A 20,326-nucleotide genomic window follows, 5' to 3' on the forward strand; every position below is an offset into this window, starting at 1 on the left:
TTTTATTATGTGAAAGATATATGAGGTAGCTTCAGATGAAGAGGAACTGATAATTTAAGAAGAAACAAGGAGAAAGAGGACTTGGAAGAATTTGGGCTTTGGCCAGACTCAATATCTTAGCCATAACAAATCTGCCACTTTTCACTTTCACATCATTTCACAGTGTTAATGGAAGACATAGAGTAATATTTCACTGCTGCACTGCAATCGCAGGTGTATTTTTTCACCTTAAATATCTGTAGTAGGTCACCTTTAAAAATCCCTCAAAAGTTGATCTTTAAAGCTTATTATCACAACATTTTCCAACCCCAAACATGCAGAAAGTCAACATTCACCTGAATAAATGTATCATCATCATCAGCAGCAGCATGCTTTGAAGTTCTGACATTTTTCTGCAACACTTTAGTGAAGGTTAAGAATGAATTCCTACTCGACTGTGGCATTTTCATCGTATCATAGAGTGTCGGCACAGTCCTCCTCTCCCTCCTGGTCTCCATTATAACTAAAATTGGGCACAATTTGACTCCAGTGACAGTAACCCAGGATTCACTATCCAGTACCTCACTTTACACAATCATCTGTGCAAAATGTCAGAGCAGTGTCACCACTGTTGGCTGTTCAGCCTCCGCACAGGGAGTTCAGAGCCTCTCTGTCCCCTTTCACTAGCCGTCCGTCCTCCGTCCTCACACTCCACTCGTATTGACATCTGCTTTAGGAGGACAACAAGGCCATTAACTCGGGGGACAGGGGAAGGAAGGGAACAGAGGGTCAGAACAGAGAGTACAGCCGAGGAAGGCATGAACAAGGTGAGAGGGAAAGAAGAGGAAGAGAGTTGAAAGTGTCACAGAGAGAGAAATTGTGGATAGTGCGGATTTTAAAAAAACACAGAGGAGCAGAAATTGAGTGTGAGCAGGAAATAGTGAAAAAAGGGTCACTGGAGATGCAGAGAAAATTTGAAAACAGCTAAGAATATTGAACCAGAAACAAAGATATTCCTGAGGGACTAAAATCCAATATCACCAGGCTCTAAAGGAGTGCAGTACAAATTACTAATCCCTTGGAAAAGAGAGCATTACATATCAGAAAACAAAATAGAGAAAGCAATTGAAAACATTTCCTTTTGGGATTTTTGGAATAAAGGCAACATAAGAAAAACTGAGGGTTAAGCAAACAATTCACAATGCAAATTTAAACCTTAACCATTCATAAGCAATGGTTCAAGTTCGTGTAAAGCAATAATAAATATGTGTTCTGAATTTGTCACACATCAGTTAAACATGTAATTAACCACCCAGCCAAAAAAGTTGACATGTGCATAAAATTCGGTTCCAAAACATTGGAAAAATAAGCAGTACTCTCTGCTCTGAAATAATGGGGGTGTTGTCACTGAAGGCGCTGAAGGCGCTGAAAGCACGACCCAACTAAACAGCCTCTGAGGTCACAACACTTATACCAAACCCTACATAAATACACTATTTAAAGTAGGCACTGTTTGTAGGTGTAAGGTAGCAACATGGAGGATATTTTAAAAGAAAAGAAATGTTTGGAGCCACTGTTTAATTCAGCACATTTTTGTAGGTTAATGCAGATTTGTTTCAGTAAAAATTTACCTAAAATGACCATTAAACAAGCGATTCATCACCAGTCACTGTTATGTTACATTGTCGGTTGTTGGACGTGGCCGTCACCCTGGGAGCAATTGCCTCTCACACTGTGCTTTTTGGTGAAGTGCTGCCCAACAAGTGCTCTCCCTCTGCCGTTGACTCTCGCCGTCCTCCCAGCCAAACAGCCACTGCTGAAGCCAAAGCCGCTGTTGGCTCCACCCATCAACAGGCGTCTCAGTTGGGTTTTAATTAACTAAAATGACACCATTCACCAGTAACAGTGGATTAGCTAAAGTGAATCCAAGTTGTCTCCAATTAAAGTTTGTAAAACTGCTACAACTTTGTGCCATAAAATCCTGTGGACTTGACTGTCCAGTAATGCTAATATGCATACACTGCATAAAGCTCTCCAAAAACGGTTTGTTTCCCAAAAATCTGAAGACAATAACTCCACAAATTCTCATAAGTCCTTGTAGTATGCTGATGATGTGGTTGTGTTGTCTCATGAAGCAGGACTTAAAGAAGTTTGATGTTATTCTATATTTTTCTTATTGTCAGCGAATCCCAAGTAAAGACCAAAACCTGACAATGTTAGTCCTTCTCTCAGTACTTTAAGCCTCTCTCTCTCTCTCTCTCTCTCTCTCTCTCTCTCTCTCTCTCTCTCTCTCTCTCTCTCTCTCTCTCTCTCTCTCTCTCTCTCTTTCTCTCTCTCTCTCTCTCTCTCTCTCTCTCTCTCTCTCTCTGCCCCTAGTTCACTAGTACCCACTGAAGAAGTAAAAATCTGAGTAATATATATCCCTAAATAAAAAATGCAAATAAAACAGAATACTGAAACTAAGTACAACACAGAATCTAAGCCCATGAACTTGAGAACACTGAAAGCGTACACTATTTTAAACTGAGACAAAGTGTAGACCTTATCCTTTAGCAATGCCGAAATGAATGTTTTATAGAAACATGTTCTGTGCTGAATACAATACCACAACATGTTACCCAAGCTTTGAACAAGTTATTCAAGCATTCATGACCCTGTCAGAAAAAAAACCATTCCTCTTTTAATGTCGAAACACAGCAGTACTGCAGGGCTGGAAATGTCTCCTGCTACTACTGCTTTGAAAAATCTCCTCAGTGTTACCTTAAGTAGGTTTAATGTGTGATTTCACAACACATACCATAGACCCTTTTAACTGAATTACATTCCTACAATCCCACTTCATGTTCGACAGCAGGTTGAACAGTGTGACCCAAAATTGACACTGTATATTACAATAAGGTACATAATACATATCAGTACAAAACTGCATTGAATTAAATATCTATACTATATGTGTGTGAAAACATCTGACACCTAAAGGAGAATTATTTTAAATTTTTTTATTCAAAGAATTATGATGTAAATGCACCTGCAAATTTCACTTCAGGCAACATTTTTACAGTATATTATATATTTTGTGTTATGTTCACTATTTCATTTATAATTTAGCATTTATTTGAACCCTCACTTACCCAACAAAAATCAATTTTTTCACAGTTTTCAGCTTTACTGAGGCACTGTGATGCTTTTCACTCAGGACCACACTTTACTAGAGGGTTACTAGAGGAAGTCAGGGCTCCACCAAAGTCTTTAGGATTAATTCTCTGAGGACTGGACCTGGGCCAAAGTGGTGTCATCCTTATAACTCCACTGCTAGTGTGGCTAAAAACAGATGCGCAATTCTTATCATAAGCAAAGTAGTTTTAACTAAAAAGGGAGCAAAACGTTGATTGTTTCAAGTAATTAGAGGCAAAACTGCTTAAGCCCGCTTCTTTTTGACTTGACGTCATCCAAACAAGAAGTGGAGGGTCTGCGCATCAACAGGCATTTTTTTTCTGTCCAAAGACTAATGTTCTTTTCACCAGTTATTAATAGCTTTTCCATGCTAGTACAGAAGTAAACAAAACTAGACTTAAAGAAAGCAAATTGTCTTTTTCATAATGCAGGTTGTGGAGGTCACCCGCAATGCTTCACGTTGCCTCACGGCAGAATTAAGAAACGCCTCAGCAAGCCTACACAGCTGCAATGCTCATTCCCATCATTAAAATAAATTGCTGTGCTCTGTGGTCTGTGTAAAAAGAAGAAAAAATTACCAAAAAAAGAAAGGCCTGTTTTCACCCCGCGGCTCTGCTCAGGATTTTGTCATTGTTTTGTCCCAAAGGCTCCTCAGCTGCTTCAGAGACACAATGTGTTGTTGCTTTATACAAAACTTGCCCGTGGGCAGAGGCAGTGTCTTGTCTCGAGGCCTGTTGTTGTACGAAGTAATCAGCTAATAATGAACAGCCATTTGCATCAGACTGTATCTACTCATTTTTACCAAGAGAAGGAAAATCGCATATCTGATGCAGAGAGGGAGGGAGAGAGGCGATGTGGGGGAGTCTGCTGTTCATGTTTCTGGAGCTGAGATCAATTTTAAAAGAGCACATCTAGTGAAGAGACTGTTCTTTAAAATAGCTTTGTGTTTGTGTGTGGCGCCTGTGCCGACCCAACGATATATAACTGAAGCTCTGCTCAAGAGGCAATTTCTTTGAGGCAAAATAGAAAAGAGAAAAAGAGATTGAGAGAGATAAATGGTTGATATAAAGCCCACCCTAAGTGAGGAAAGAGACTTGCTCCTCATAAATTCTGTCTGAAGTTACTTGGATATATATATGTATGTATGAATCTCTCCAGAACACACTGACCTGCCTGAAAGAACAGAAGGTACAGTTCTGGTCAGTCTTGATAATTATAAATTGATTTATATTGCCCTCTCAGAAACTGTGTAACAAAGCGGCAAATAAAATCAGACACTAAAAGGGTAAAAATCATTGTACTACTGCTCCATAGAACAAAAGGTAACAATTAGGAATTGATTGTGAGGTTGAAGGAACTAACCATTGATTTCGTGATTTTCAAGTCGAAAAATGTCTAGACAGATAAAAACACAACCTCTTTTAAATCAATAAAGAAGTCCTAAAAACATTTAAATCAGCAAAAAAAACTAAAAACTTTTTTGGCCCATTGTTGTCAGTTGAACAAGCTGTAAGCATTACACATAGACATTTGATTGTTAATGTAAAGATAGTGCAGTGTATAAAAGGAGAAATAATAAGATAATTTAAAATAAGTTATAGCAATGAATATGGTATAGATATTGGTTTTAACAGGTGATTTTAAAAGAGGAGACATATTTAGATCAGGCAGATTTCTAGAGGAGCTGAAGGGTCTTTTAAGTAAAAAGTTGGAGTCAGGATTTACTGACCGTGTCTGAATGAACATCACTTTCCAAATGCATGAGCTGTCCATCATGGGACCTGGGACTCCTGTGAACATCTAGTAAAACAGCATTTAAATATTTTCTGATCATTTAATAATAATTCAGCTCATTTTACTGTTAAGATGATTTCCTTGCAGAGTAAAGATCAACTTTGCACAATGGTATTGAGTTAAAATCTGTTAAGTCTTTTTGACAGGTGTCATATCACATTTGTGCAGCTGCAGAGACATCATAAAGCACACTTCGACTAAACCAGTCGTCAGTGTGGATTTTCTCACACACGTGGACAGCTCCCCTGATGTGAATGTCAAGTGCGAGTTATTGAACGGAGTCGGAGGTAGAGGAGTTTCTCACTGATCCCAGGCAGTTCTCCACTGCTCCTTAGCCTCTGGCGCTCGGCAGGTAAAGCACAACAAGCTCCAGCTCAGTCAGACTTATGGGATTATTTACTTAGACCCCTCTCAGAGTGTCTGACTTAATTTCTCAAACACCCTTCATTTCCCAGTGCCGGTAGCACCGCACCATCCTAGCATGTCAGTCCCAATCACTCCCGCCTCACTTGTCACAGGTTTTTGTTGGAGAGAGCAAGAAAAAGAAGGATTTTCTTTTTTCTTGTTTGTCAGCCAGCGCAAATACAATTTATTATGTTTCATTTTTCAAGAAAACTGAGGCAATAGGGACTAAAAGAGACTCAGTAAAAGGCCAGGCAACGTCGAGCCAGACCTCCTGACACCTTTGTTTGCTGTCTTTGAGTAAAAGGCTGTGTTTTTCTGCTTTAACAAAACAAGTAAATTGCATTCTCTCTGTCCTCCGGCTCTGGATGTGATTTGTCGCCTGCCAAAGCAGCTTCACACCGTGCCTTATCTCTCTTTTAAATTGGCCACACAATAACAGCACCCTCTCTGCAAAGTTAGATATATATACATATATAAAGTTATCCCATTATAATTGTCATAAAGAAACATATTGCCTATTGTAGACCATGAACTTTGTGGACCTTGTCGTTCCCTGTGTGTCTCCACCTCCAGATATGTGCTTTTGAAATTTTAGTTATCAGGTCAGCAGATCCCACCCCCTTTATTTATTCCAGCAAGCTTTTTTGCTCCAGGACATTCAGCACTCAACTGGGAATGTGGCGTATGTGTGTGCATAAATGTATGTGTGCTTGCATTTGTGTGTCTACTGCTAGAGTGGCAAATGGCTAATGAATAATGCAGGGTAATAGTGATGTGTTGACAGCTCTGACGGCTGAGAGCTGCCGAGCTGTGTATCAGTGATAATGTGCCATTTCCCTTCTGTGCTCCTCCACTCCCTTATTACAACAAATTGCATTTTTTGTAATTTCACCTCCCCACAACCCCAGTGTGTGTGTATGTGTTTGTGTATGCTAGTTTTTTTGGGCAGCCCAAACAATTGCCAAACTAATGCTGCATTTGTGGCTTCAAACATACATTTTAGTGCAATAATGTCTGAAACTCTTTGTTTGGTTTTCCGATTAGTTTCTAAATCTAAATTAATTTCAGCTTGTTCCTCCCTTTTTCAGTCACAGTTTGACTTTGGTTTGGTCACAAATGATTATGGTGTACTTAAGTAATGTCACCATTTTAAAATAAAACTTCAACAAACATCCATTTCTTGTGTGTTTATAGCCAATCAGGATACTACTGAGGATACTAACGTTGTTGTGTCTTTGCTATTTCTATCTGGAAATGTATGAGTTTTAGTTCCCTGAAGTGCAGTTTACATTTTATGATCGGCAGTTAAACATTTTGAGTTTAAAAGGGACTTTAAAGGTCTTACATGAAATATCATTATTTTGAAGCCAAGAGAGACAAGTCACATTATCAGCACTGTGAGACCCCAGCAGTTTACATTGAATGACCACTGTTTGTACAGACAATCAAGACGTCCTGTTATGGTTTAATACCTCTAAAGTGGAAGTTGTGCCGACTGACCTTTCTGGGCATTTAGCAACGTGTAATGTGTCGTTACCAGAAATGAGCCTGTTAGCTATTCAGCTAAGATTTATGTACACATTGTGCCTGCAGCAGCTTTATACATCCTATATGACCAGATTAACAACTTAATAAGCTACATGTTTTGAAATGGTCTAACCAGCACCCAGTCATGTCACACGTTCTAGCAACGTGTAATTGACACATTAAACCTGATATACTCTCATACAGATCCACTCTTGACTAGGGACTGATGTTTGCCGGGTTATATCATTTATATTACATACACTGCTTGACAGAGTTATACAGCTATAATTACAGAATAAGCTAAAAGCATTAATCAACTCTTTTCAGACAATGAATATGAAACATTGTGGAATCCATCTATCTGTTAAAGTGGCTTCTGTCATTCAGACAGAGGTGACTTTTACCGTAATGACAGGACATTTATGGAAATGGTCAATGCATGTCTGATATTTGTCTACTGGTGCATGAGAGGTGGCAGAGAGAACAGTGAGTTAAACAGAGGAAGATATATTTTTTGTCCTTTCACTGGCAGCAGCACTGATTAATGTGATTTTGCTGTTGAAGCCTTAATTAATGACCACAATGAGTGTGGTCCACTGCTTCAGACAGTTAATGCACCGATTCATCCTCACATAAATGTAGTAATTTACCGTTATTTGAGAACAAAGTCTATTCTGTTTGATATTCAACAGTGCATACGTGTTGATTGACAGGTCTTTAAGTTGGGACTCATTTAATACCTATTAGCTCTCATGCTGTGCGTAAAGGGTTATGCTGGAAGTTCATTTATTCATCCTGCAGATGGCATAGATGAAAATTGAAACTATGGGGAGAGTGGTGGTCTGATTGTTATTGGGGTGTACAAGGTTGCGTCCCCATTAAACAAAGGGGAAAATATTTTTCAGACTGATCTGAGGGGATGAGAAGAATCTCCTCAATAACTTGAATATGGCTCTTTCACAGTGTTTCATCATTAATGTCTTTGTGCATAAGAGATAAAAGGTTATTGTGCCGTAAGTGATGCGGAACTGTTACTTACCCCACATAGTAAGATTGCCATTGAGACTCAGATTTACTGAAAGGGAGTGTGTGGAAGCAGTGCCAAACTTTTTAGCCTATATATTTATAATTTAAATAGAATAAGCTTTACACATGTTCACATTCATTTAAATGCATTATCTATTATTTATTGGATATCAAATGCTAGTTTTAAACAAAATGTCCTCTGTGATGGGAAACATATTGTGTAAACTAAGTTAAAGCATTATTGTGAACATTTTCATCAGACAATAGTAGATATTAAACAATTTTGAATGTCCAATAAAGCCGGTTTTAGAAGACATGGAGATATTTTTCGTCATTATCATAGTTTTAAGGTGAATAAGACAAGACAGTACAAGGGTTTGGGCAACCGGTCTAAAGAAATCCATCCCTAAATTCTCCAACCTGTGTAGGCAAGATAATGTCAACACAGTCAATCTGAAGACTTAATTAAGAAGGTAAATACCAAACTGAACAGGTCTAACAGGGCAGGATTTACTCGTAGAAGTGGGAGCTGATACTGGAGTGCAGGAGTCAAGGACTCTCCTTTCAGAACGCTGCTCATTTGCGTTCGTTACTGCACCTGAACAGATAGGGCCAATCAAATGTCAATGGAAAGTATTTTTACATTTATTCATTGTTGAAATCCTGTTTCATCATTACTTGATATGCAGGGTTTAATGCAATACTGCTGCTGACTGATCCAACTGTGTCTCATTTCTGCTATCAGCTGTGAACTCCCTAAAAAGTCAATGACATTTTTAACAATGCACTCAAAACTGCGAAACACTTACAGCCAAATCACATGATAATTGAGTGTCTATACTGCACCCATATATGTAGAGGTGACAAATGAATACAGTGCATAATCAAATTCAGAATAGCACATACTGGTATAAAAACTGATAGCTTATTCAATATCTGTGGTCTAAAAAAAACAATTTTGCTTCATTTCATAAATTATATTAATTGGAGACACCCACACAGTCTGTCTCTCAGTTCACCAAGGAGTTACCTCTACAGGAGTTCACATTTTGCCTCAGTAAAGAGTTGTTGATATGCCTTTTGTGTTTCCCATTATTGGTGCTGTCTCATATCCCCCTGTGTCAACATGTGTACCATCAAAAGAAAGTTAACACACTATTTGAAATGAAAATGTAACATCACAACACTAAGAACCTGGAAATTGCTGCAACACGTCAGCACTTGCTGTTTAAGCTTAGCACAGATCTTACAGGTGTTAATGATGTTTACACTAATATGTTGATTACTTTACCAGGAATCTATATAGCATACCTCATCTTTCATCATTGCAGCTTTTCACCCCTAATGGAGGGAAACAGAAAGCAAATATAACATAATTATGTAGATGACCTTTTTCACAGTGTGACAGGAGGAATATATGGAAAATAAAAATGTAAGAAATGTCACATATGTAACTGGGAAGGTGTGGATGTTGATATATTAATAGTTTGGTGTGAGATGTGGACATCCGTTAAAGAAATACAAAAAATCAATTAGACCCAAAATGACCCTTTTCAAAAAGCCGTATGTTCTTCAAAGTCAGGATAAAATACTTCAGAAAATACAAGATAACGGAGCTTTAAGTATGTCTGGAGTAGGCCATGATTCATCCAAGTGCTTTGAACATGGATCTGAACTAGCAACCAAAAAGTGAACAGATAAATTCTGACTATTGTACATCACACAACACCAAAATTATCCCACAGCATCCAAAACTCTCTCCAAATAATAAAGTTTTCTATACCTGCTTTATTGTGGGTTTGGGCAAGAGCCTGTGTAAATGTGGTTGTTGAACTAAAAGCACACTAATTATATCATTTGGACTTTGGATGATTTTCTTTTATAAGGTTGAGGTTTGACTCTTGCTAACAAATACACATAACTACACTGATCAGAGTTAATGTATTGATTTAATACTTTAATAATGGAACTAACATTAAATCAATAAAAAAAGAGCACTGACAGTAATTGCTAAAACCCAACCAATGATTTTCCTCATAATCAGTACACATAATCTACTCTAATGGATGTGCAATGCTTGATCTGTCATCCGCTGACCTATTTAAAAATACAGAGACACATTCATTGTAATGGGCCACTGACTATTTTTGGCTGGCAGGAGACTGTTGAGTCAGCATCAATTAGGTCACTTTTAGTTACTGTCTCCAAGTCTGAACTGATGCACAAACAAAACAGTGACAAAACTGCTTTTCAGTTTATATAAGGAGTTGATAAGTTTCGCTCTCAAGAAGCTAACATTTCAAAAACAAAATAAGCAGTTCAGTACCTTCCACATGAAGATTTTCCTTTTCCTGCTCCTTTTAGCAGGAATGTCACCCTGACGCTCCATCAGCAGAAAAAACAAACAAACAAGCAAAACAACAAACGACACATTTTAGAGAGGAAGATTTATTTCCTCTGACATAAGAAAAAGAGAAGCTGAATAACAACAACAAAAAGGTGTTAGTTGTAGAAATATTTATGTTAATAGTTTGTCAAAATGCTGTTTTAATTAATCAAAGTAGGGTTTTAGTGCATGTTGAGATAGTCTTGACAAGTCTATTATTATGTGCATGGAGATGAAATAAGCAAAATATTGCAAGGGAAACATGTCTCAATCAAGCAAAGGATTAGTTCATTTAATGCAATTAGTTTTTAGTTTCTGAGAGCCTCAGGTGTCAAATAAGCTGCCGTTATGAGCGCCTCCAACAACATAAGTTTCTGTGGGAGACATGCAAACAAAATAACGTGAGTAAAATTGATTCATTACCAATTCTAGTCATTTCAGTTTGTGCAGCTGAGGGAAAATGGCAAAACTCTGACTGTGAGACAGACACACTGCCTGTCTGTAAATAGCCCTTCTTTGTATTAGCCTTCGATGTGACATTGTCAAGTCGCTGCTGACAAACATGATGTTGAGGAGCTTAGAATTGCAGAGCTTTTCAAACAGATCCTCACTGTCGCTTTCATTAATCACATCAATCAAGAGGGTTCTGTCACTTCTTTTTTCCTGAATGAATCTTACTGAATTATCCTCCAGGAGAACACAGTCACTCGGCTTTTTATCTTTAATCTTATTTGTAGTTTCTGGTCCTCTGCCAGGTGTTTCAGCATCTTTTTTTTCAGTAAGAAGCACAAGCTGTTGTTTAAAAAATAGCTAAAGTTTGCAGCCTCATCTGGAAAGTGAATGTAAATGAATGCTGTTTGTAGGAAAAGCAGGTCCACAGAAATCCACTGTAGTACCAACAAAGTTCTCCCTCAGGATAGGCCTTACATGAACGCTATAAATTACTTTTATTTTTAAATAATTTAATTATACAAGCTCAGATTAGTTGTGAGTTTAAAAATATATATTTTCCTGTTCACTGTTGTTCCATGTCCTTTACTTTCTTTGATAACACTTGACAACAGTTACTTTGTTTACTTGTAAAAGCATCCCTTACATACATAGGCTGTTGATCTTAGCTTACCCTTATCACACAAAACAGCAAAAACATCTGAAGTTAAACAGTTTTCACAGATTCAAAAAGCTGAAGACACAATCCCCAAAACCAAAGTCGAATATCTTCTTTTAACCACGAAGTTACGCTGTATGTCCACTACAGGAGGAACCACCAGAAAGCAGCACATACACTCTATGAGCAGTCCACTTACATTGCGTGTCCTGTGTAGCCAAAGTCTTGTTCCATCCAAGATGATTAACTACATTTAAGGATGGTAATAGTGGTAAAGTGGTCAGTAAGGTGGTCATTTTGCTATTATCAGAAAATCCACAGGTTCGGTTCTTTCAGCAGATTTAGTCTCAGACATGTAAACAGCTTTCAAAGTATCCTTGAACAAAACGCTGCTCTCAGTGTTTACCAGTAGTGAAACATGAAAGATACAAAATGTGAATGTTTTTCCTCTGTTCAAGTCTGACCTCCTTGCATGTAATGATGTTTGCGTAATAATTTGCAGTTTTTTAAAGGAGATCACTTCAAGCCACAGATTTTTTTTTTTTTTTTTTTTTTTAACATTTTCTCTTTGTGAACAACCCAAAAACATGTCTGAATACTTGATTTGTGATTTTTTCAATTTTTGCAATAAATGACTTGTGGATTAATTATTTGGATCATCAAAATAGTTGTTGATTGATTAATCTAATCTTTAGAGCTCTGACTGAGACTATCATTGGCTTCTTAAAATAATACACTAATTGTGCATCATTCGAAAGCTGAATTCTTAAACTCAAATCGACATATCTCAGGCATGTTTTTAGACCATACTTAAGCAGCGTTGTTCTAAAAACAATACACTACTGAAACTGAAAGGGTGCTTTAAAAATCTTTGTTTTAATTTGTTTTAGGTTTTTTTCAACCTCTTGTGTCCATATTGGTAAGAAAATGTCTTTATTTTAAGAAAACATCCAGTATTATGGACTCATAAGCCTGTAAAATGAGAATGTACAACATTTACAGTATAGGTTATAATTTCCAAACCTTAGTTGGACTGCTGCACACCTGACCTTACAAATTAGAGCCCTCGGCTTTATAAGGTTGCCTTAATTTAAGGTCAAAATTTTAAACTCCAATGCAAATTTTTCGACAACTCTGTAATACAAATCCACAAGGATCCCTCACAGTTTGTCTTCACAAAACCGCTATTTTTATTTTTATTTTTTCCCAGTAAACTAAACATCGTTATCCTCCCCCACAACCTCCCTGTCTCTCTTTGCCTTCAATGTATCATAATTGCCTGTAATTATAATTTCATAATGGTATGTAATTTGGCAGTGATGGACATTTGACAAGAGGCTAGAATGTTGTGTCCTCTCCACCAACACACAACTGACAACTGATATTTCTAAGTAATATGAAGGTAAAACTATCTTTAAAAGAGGCATGGCAAATAGGGCAGCATTACATAAAAAGACAAAGACAACCAGCACTCACTGGACTATGACTTGAAATTAACCTTTAGTCATCATTCAGACCTGCTTCCATGACAACTTCTTTTATACAACAACAGGATAATAGAAAATAATTGAAATTATTTATATGACAAAATAAAATTTATGTCGAGAGACTTTTATGGAAATGAAATGTTTTTACAGAGCCGGTTTCAGGCTGTTACAGAGCAGATATAAAGGTGGCAATGGACCCCATTTCTTTTCTTTGTGATTTTATTTGTCACCAGGTGTGATAACACCAGAAAAGTGACAAAAATAATATATTTGACAAATTCAGTATGCATGCAGAAAACACTTTCCATTTTGTCTAACAATGAAATACACACTTTAGATGTTTTTTTAAATTTTATTTTATTTTATGTTTTAAGTATTATTATTACCTGGACCTGTGAGGAATGATATCTCATTCTGCCTTATGTATATTCTTACACCGTATGTATACACTTGAACTTGAAAAATAGACTCTACTCAAAGCTGCAAGACAATGGAATATATTGTGAATGTTGAAACAGTTTTAGAGAAAAGTTAGAAAACAAAGCAAAACTTATTTTTGCATTCATGTTTTGAAGTTTAATTGCCAATGGTATTCAGTTGTTGCAGTTTAATCTGTGACAGTCCACATATTGTACATTTTCCTGTCAGGATTTCTTTTGTTTTCTTTTTTACTAACAGTAAAAACAGTATATGATAATGATTCATGTATAGTATATACTGTGCACAACTAGTAAAAAGTATGGAAGTTTTTGATGACCGCTGTCCAAGGTGCTGATTCTGAAACATCAAAGCATTTCAACAATAATTGGCAGTAGTCATGCTGTTAAATCTGGCAGGATGAATCGCAGCTGATAGGATTTGTCTTTATAAACATCGTTATTTTAGGAAGCATGCCTGTAATTAATTCAGTTTTTTTCCTGTAAAAACCTGTTTCAGTCTGCCTCTGGTATTTTCATCTCTATATTGATACTGTATCCCACTGAGGTGTCGTTATTTTACCCATCATTATCTGTACCATGCGGTGCACTCTGTTTAATTCATACAAAGCTTAGGGCCCCTTGTAGTATTTTGCATTGCTAAAAAGTAGAACCCCCTGGGAGTGCGGAGCCCCCTGCCTTGCGGAGTCTGCCGGTGTACCTTTATGACCCACTTTGACGTTACTTGTCTTGTTATGACAAAACTCTGAGTGCAGATGTGTTTCTCAACTGTGCTATATTTTGAAAATGATCAAAGCTTACATTTTTCAGCTTTGATAGGTCAAAACCAATGCACAACCAGTCAGATGTTGATGAAAGGATTATGCATGTTGTTAGTGATTAGCCCCCGGGGTTCCTGCATGATTCTCAGGGGGTGACATATGTTCTGATGTTGCCTTGTTGTGTTGAGCTGTTCAACAAGCCAATAAAGTGTGTTTGTTTCTCAGCCCTTGAACCTTTTTGGAATATATATTGAAGTGTGAATTTTACATGTCTCCTAAATGGATACAAGCTATTTTACTATAAATGCTCATAATTATAAATTGGTCTTTAAATGAAATAAATGCTTCATGTAAAGGTTTACAGTATAACAGACATATGATGATACATCTGAAGGACGTCTTACAGCACCGTAGATGGATTTACATTTACACTTTTGATCTTATCCACAGCATCCAACAATTAGAACAGCTGTAAGAATAATTGTAATTCTCAGATCATCTGCATTTTAAGCAAAGATTTTTATACAAATTAATATTACAATAAAATATGTCTTTGTGTGTTTGCAGGATCCAGTCCGGCTCCTACCTCAGCACCGGCTGGTTCACGCTCATCCTCGCAATGGACATGTGCAAAGAGATCCATATCTATGGCATGATAAATGACACCTACTGCAAGTAAGACACCAGCTATCACCTTCCCTCCTCCACACTTGGATGAAAAATGCACGTGTTCCCACAAAACTTAGAAAACTAAATTCACATTCACAGCAGTGCCGGCCAATCGCATGCCTCCCATATCTGTGGACTGCCGTGTTGGAATACATTTCCAATGCCTCAGTTTGAATTTAATGGCTGAATTTCTATGCTGAAATCCATATTGGGTTCTCTGTGGTGTGAATACCATTATGTTTCCCTTCCTAGAATACCCAGCAGGCTGCAGAGTCTCCATTTCTGCAGGTGGCTGGACTGCAGCACCCAATTCTCCTTCTGCTTAAAGTTTTATTTGTATATCAGCTTGTCGTCTTCTCTCTGACTCTTGGGTGAGTGATTACTGTCTGACTGCGAGGCCATAGGAGGGATGACAAACAAGATGCTTTTGCTCTGGGCATGGCTGCTCAGTCTCAAGTCATCTCAGCCTTGATGGAACTTGGCTCCCCCTATTCGGTCCGTGTGTGTCTCCCCTTCGCTCTCACAGCTCAACCTGAGCTCCCTCTATCTCCTGAATCAAACACTTTTACCTAATGCATGGTGAAAATCCTGTCTTTTATCCTCTCCATGTTCCCCATGCACAGCAGGAGTTAAAATAAAAACAGCTGCAGACCAGGGTTGCTGGATTCATTTCAGAAGTGCGGGGCCCAAGAAGTCTGTGTCTGTCTGTGTGTCTGTCAGAGACTCTTGCAAAACTTTTGCGGGGTAACTATGGTTTGCTTGCACTGCGGGGTTACAAAGACAAAGCAGCTAACTAGTACACATGGGATTAGATCAAGCGGCAACAACCACAGCTTGAAAATGAAGCCAATGTGGAAGTCTCTTCAAATTCAGTGTCCCTGATGGTCACTACGTGCTTGACCCAAAAAATCCCTAGTTCCAAAAAACTTCAACTTCTCTTATTAAATTAAATCATTTACGACATTATATAGTAGTTATGGTCTCCATCTCTAAATTTGGGCCCTCTAATAAGTGTGCTGGTGGTCATTTTGGAAATGATTGCTCCATCAGTAAGATATAAAGACGAACCGTAGCTTTAATATCTGCTGTGAGGGCATTGATTGACAGCTGTGACTGACAGATAACTCCCCGGCTCCAGCACTCATACTGAGTCAGACGATTGTTGCAATATTTTGGCAAGTTTAATGTTACTTGCTGTGTTGGTTAGTGAATGTTTGCACAAGTCTGCAACGCTTGTTGTAAGTAAGCTAGAGTTAGCTTTGATCCAAGATAGTCTGATATGTCTTGGCTCCAAACGGAAAAGATGGCGCTCACTGTAAGCAGCAACTCTGGGCTTCAAACTGGCTCCACTGCAAACCAATGGATTAGATACAAGCTTTTTTGTCAATTACCCAAAACTACACGTTAACAGGACAGTAACACTTCTACAGCTGGGTAACAGCAAGCAGGCAAAGAATGTTAATGTTGTCCTTGTTTTGTAAGTAGCCATGCCCCAAATCCATACTTAACGATCAGAAAAACATTTCCTACTGTTTCACATCGCAAATTATCAACAGGCCACGCTGTTGTGAAAATCAGTCATTCATAGCCTTTAACAGCCTAAATATACTTTGGTAGTACCTTGATTGCCTGTATTCAAAAAAGAAATGCTTTGGACCTGTCATTTTAATGCGATATCATGAATTAACCAATTTACATTAACTTTCAAAGCGTGTGTGTTGACCGGCTGGTTGCCCGCACGTGCCAAATGGGTTTCACCTATGGGCATCAGTGTCCAATTAAGAAACAGTAATTTGACTTAGAAAATATTTTTCCTGTTTTGTCTTTGTCTGCAGGGACACAGTGATTCATGACTTAAAAAGAATGTGGGAGGAGGGTAACGTTGGGGTGCCAATGGCCCCTTGGACCTCCTACTTCTAGCTCCTTTGCCCCAGACACATGACAGTGAGGATAATTAAACCGGCAGAGAGGATTTTATAATTCACTGAGGCGGTTAAGGGGCGGTGTTCTTTCCCTGCAATTTAGTGTCATACAAAGTACTGTTGGCAGCAGGCTTGCTCTAGTACAACAGGAAGAAGTAATGTTTTGTGTGATGATGTTTTGAAGCCTTAGCCAGAATTGACCTCAGCAGTTGTGTTGTAATAGAACCTCAACAGGTGCTGCAGAGAGGCTGAAATTGAATTTATTTGTTAACGCTAGTGTGCACCACTGTGTGACACAGAGAAAAGAGGCAGTGATTGGACTGTGTTAAGCTGGCAGACAGCCACAGCAGCTTTTTCACTGTGGACTCACTGGCTGGCTGTTGTGATGGCTGTTTCTCTTCTATCTGTGTTCATTCTCCCAATGAAATGGTTACACAAGCCATACTCTCATAAAGCTGTCATTTACTATTAGAAACCAAGAGTACCATGACTCTGTTCAACTGCTGCGTATTTTCTGTCCTTCTGTTTACTAATCATAAACATAAACATAAAGAAACATAGTGCAAACATAGTGACTCACCTTGAGATGCAGGTCAAAATGGCTTAACTTACCTTCAGTGCATTACTCAGTTTTCTGGATGGTTTCACATTTATTTTTGCTCTCTCTTAAAATGAAATGTGCAGTACGTAGAATCCAGTTGCATCTAGCAGCATCTAGCAGATGCAAGGCAGAAATGTAATCTAATATTCATAAGTATGTTTTAATTAGTGTATAATCACCAGAAATATTGTCTTTTCATGACTTTAGAATGAGACATTTATATCTACAGATGGAGCGAGTCCTTTTCAACGGAGCCCGTCATGTTGCACTGCCATGTTTCTACAGTATGTCAGAACAGTCAAGCCAAACACTGGTTGTAGAGGGCCTTTTGCGTTTTTGGTGACTTTCACAGCTATTGTAGGTTCTCCTGCACACTTGAATTGATGTGTTCAGTTTGTTGCAATCTGCAACCTCACTGCTAGATACCACTAAATCCTACACACTGCACCTTTAATCTTGTCATGGTGCTTAACAAATGAATGCAATTCAGTTCAGGATATTTATTGAATGAATTTGGCCCCCAACAGCAGCTATTTTTTCAAATAATTTTGCCAGAGGCAGCATCAATTCAAGTAGTTTTATGCCATCCTGAAGGATCAGTTTAATATTTTAATAATTTGGTTATTTATTTAGCACTGACTGGAATTTAACCAAAGCTGTTTAGAAGAAAAACTATTTTTTTCAATTCAGTGGCTCTAAATTTTGTCTTACACAGAAAATTATATTTAAACTGTATACTAATACTTGGAACATAAATTAATGTATATAAAGAATTCACATTTCAGTAGTAGAACCACTTGAAACTGATTGCACAGTCAGAGCATAAAGTACATACCTGTATGTCCAGCTTGGGTAAACATCTGTGTCTGGCTGTTATGTGCACAGTATGGAATCAAAATCAAAATATGCAATTATATTATAAATACAGTGATCTTTATTTAAGTAAGTAGCCTCTTCAGATAAAAGATTTCTATTACCAGCGAGACCTGGGCAAAATGAAAGCACAAATTACACTCTATAGGGAGAAGTATGTGGACATCATTAATAATATGTTTCTTCAAAGCCTCCACTCTTCTATGAAAAAGCTTTCCACCAGATTTTGGGACGAGGCTGCAGAGATTTGATCCAATTAAGCAACAAGAGTGAATTAATGAGGTCCAACACTGATGTTGAGCAATGCATTCATGTTCATCCCAAAGATGTTGAATGGGGTTGAGGTCAGACCTACAGATTTAATGGACTGAAACAGGAAAGGGCAAAACACAAACTGTTGCCACAAAGCTGGAAGAACATTCATGTCTACATTAAAGGAAGATGGCTGGCAATGTATTATGTTCATAGATTTGATATCTTTGCTGGCATGTTGTGCTTCATATCATAACTTTTTCACTTTGTACTACTAAGTTCTTCGAGGAATTTACAATGTAATACAAAGTCAAGAACAAACTAGTGAAACACCGAAGTGGAAAGGCATCCCCATGCCTGCACAGGGGTGTCTGCTGTACACGGAACTAGTCCCTGGAGACTAGTTCCGTGGAAATAGAAAATCTCTAATCTAACAAACAAACAATTATATTTTAGACAATAATGTTCTTCAAACTTTGTGGCAACATACTACTATCCAGAGACTGTAAATGTGATCACTGTTGTTAGTCTTTGGAGCCCATTTTGACAAACTTGGGGTGAAGGAAGATGTCATTCAGTGCAGCAGTGTGGCTTACTGATGTATTTTAATTGTTTTTGCACAACAGCTGAGGTCTACGGCACAGAGGAATTAGATAAACACACAATACTTGTAAGTAGTAATTCATTGTTAGTTTGGCTCTGCACATGAGATTTATTGACAATAGGAAAAATATAGAAAATCCCCAGCCATGTCCTTTATTTTGTCCACATACTTCTGGCTATAATTTGCAATTAACATCACATATAGACATTTATAGCGTGTTAAAATATCACCTGAGAGACAGGAAATTATTTTATTTATTTTTATTTCTCTGTCTCCTCAGGACTGAAGGTTACAGAAAAGTTCCCTACCACTACTACGAGGCCGGCAGCCGGGACGAGTGTGCAGAGTACCTCCTTCATGAGAGTGCCCCCTACGGAGGGCACCGCTTCATCACAGAGAAGTCTGTGTTTGCCAAATGGGCCAAAACTCACGCCATCAAGTTTTTCAACCCACCGTGGCAGCTGTCGTGACCCTGGCTGAACCATCGTGGAAATACAACATCATTTTCATCATTATCATCATCATTGGAAAACCAGCTGAATCTCCACACTGACAGAAACTGCGTTCCTTAATTTGTGCAAATATTCTCTTTGGCACAAATTCCAATATCCATATATCCATCAAAGACGGTTGTTTGTCCAGTCCTGGTTGGTTGATATCCAGGAAGTGCTTAAGGGTGGAGCCTCCATAATCCAGGTTCCTGTTTATTTGACAATGGTCATTCAAGCAGACAGATTTCCAATATGGTTTGACCAGCCAGGACAGCACTGACATATCTCATGTTCTTGAATATTTACTTCTTAACTTGAAGAAAATGCACAGCACACAGCTCTGCACTGACTAATCGATCCGTTCGCTGCTCTGTGAGTCTGGCAAAGGACGCCTTGAAGACTAACTGAATTTTTTCTTTTTTTAAAAAGAAGGAGAAAACAACATGAAGAAGAAACAACTGTCCATCAATTTGCAGTGACCGTAGCAGCTCAGATGTCCGCAGGCGTTTGCACATCGTAAAGGCTGAATTTAAATGTTCTGGACTGTAGTTGGAGGAGAGCTCCGCCACTGCAGAAACAAGTCACGTTGCTGTGAACTTCAGACGAGCTCAGCTGCTCTGTTTCCTCTGCGTGTCTGTCTTCTGTCAGGCTCTAATTAATCTATAGTGGGTATCATTCAGGCCTTCATCTCTGACTGAGGGGGTATTGAAAGCAGATGCTTTGTCAGTTTCAATTGACTGTGCTCCATCTAAAGAAGCTTCAACAAACAAGGTCATTTGAAAAAGAAATCACAAGCAAGCAAAATTCTATATTTCAGTTAGTCAAAGGTA

The 20,326-nt window shown here is 38.2% G+C and overlaps 1 protein-coding gene across 1 annotated transcript in view; it reads left to right on the plus strand.

The window, feature by feature from the left end:
* st6galnac3 (ST6 (alpha-N-acetyl-neuraminyl-2,3-beta-galactosyl-1,3)-N-acetylgalactosaminide alpha-2,6-sialyltransferase 3) overlaps positions 1–19,475 on the plus strand; it is a 40,502-nt gene extending 21,027 nt beyond the window's left edge. The window contains exon 2 of the mRNA XM_062429142.1: positions 19,286–19,475. Within this exon, the coding sequence (XP_062285126.1) occupies positions 19,286–19,475 (190 nt within the window). The remainder of the gene's footprint in view (positions 1–19,285) is intronic.
* Positions 19,476–20,326: the final 851 nt, after the last annotated feature.

The sequence above is a fragment of the Scomber scombrus genome, chromosome 11 (assembly GCF_963691925.1).
Source record: "Scomber scombrus chromosome 11, fScoSco1.1, whole genome shotgun sequence".
NCBI classification, from domain to species: Eukaryota; Metazoa; Chordata; class Actinopteri; order Scombriformes; family Scombridae; genus Scomber; species Scomber scombrus.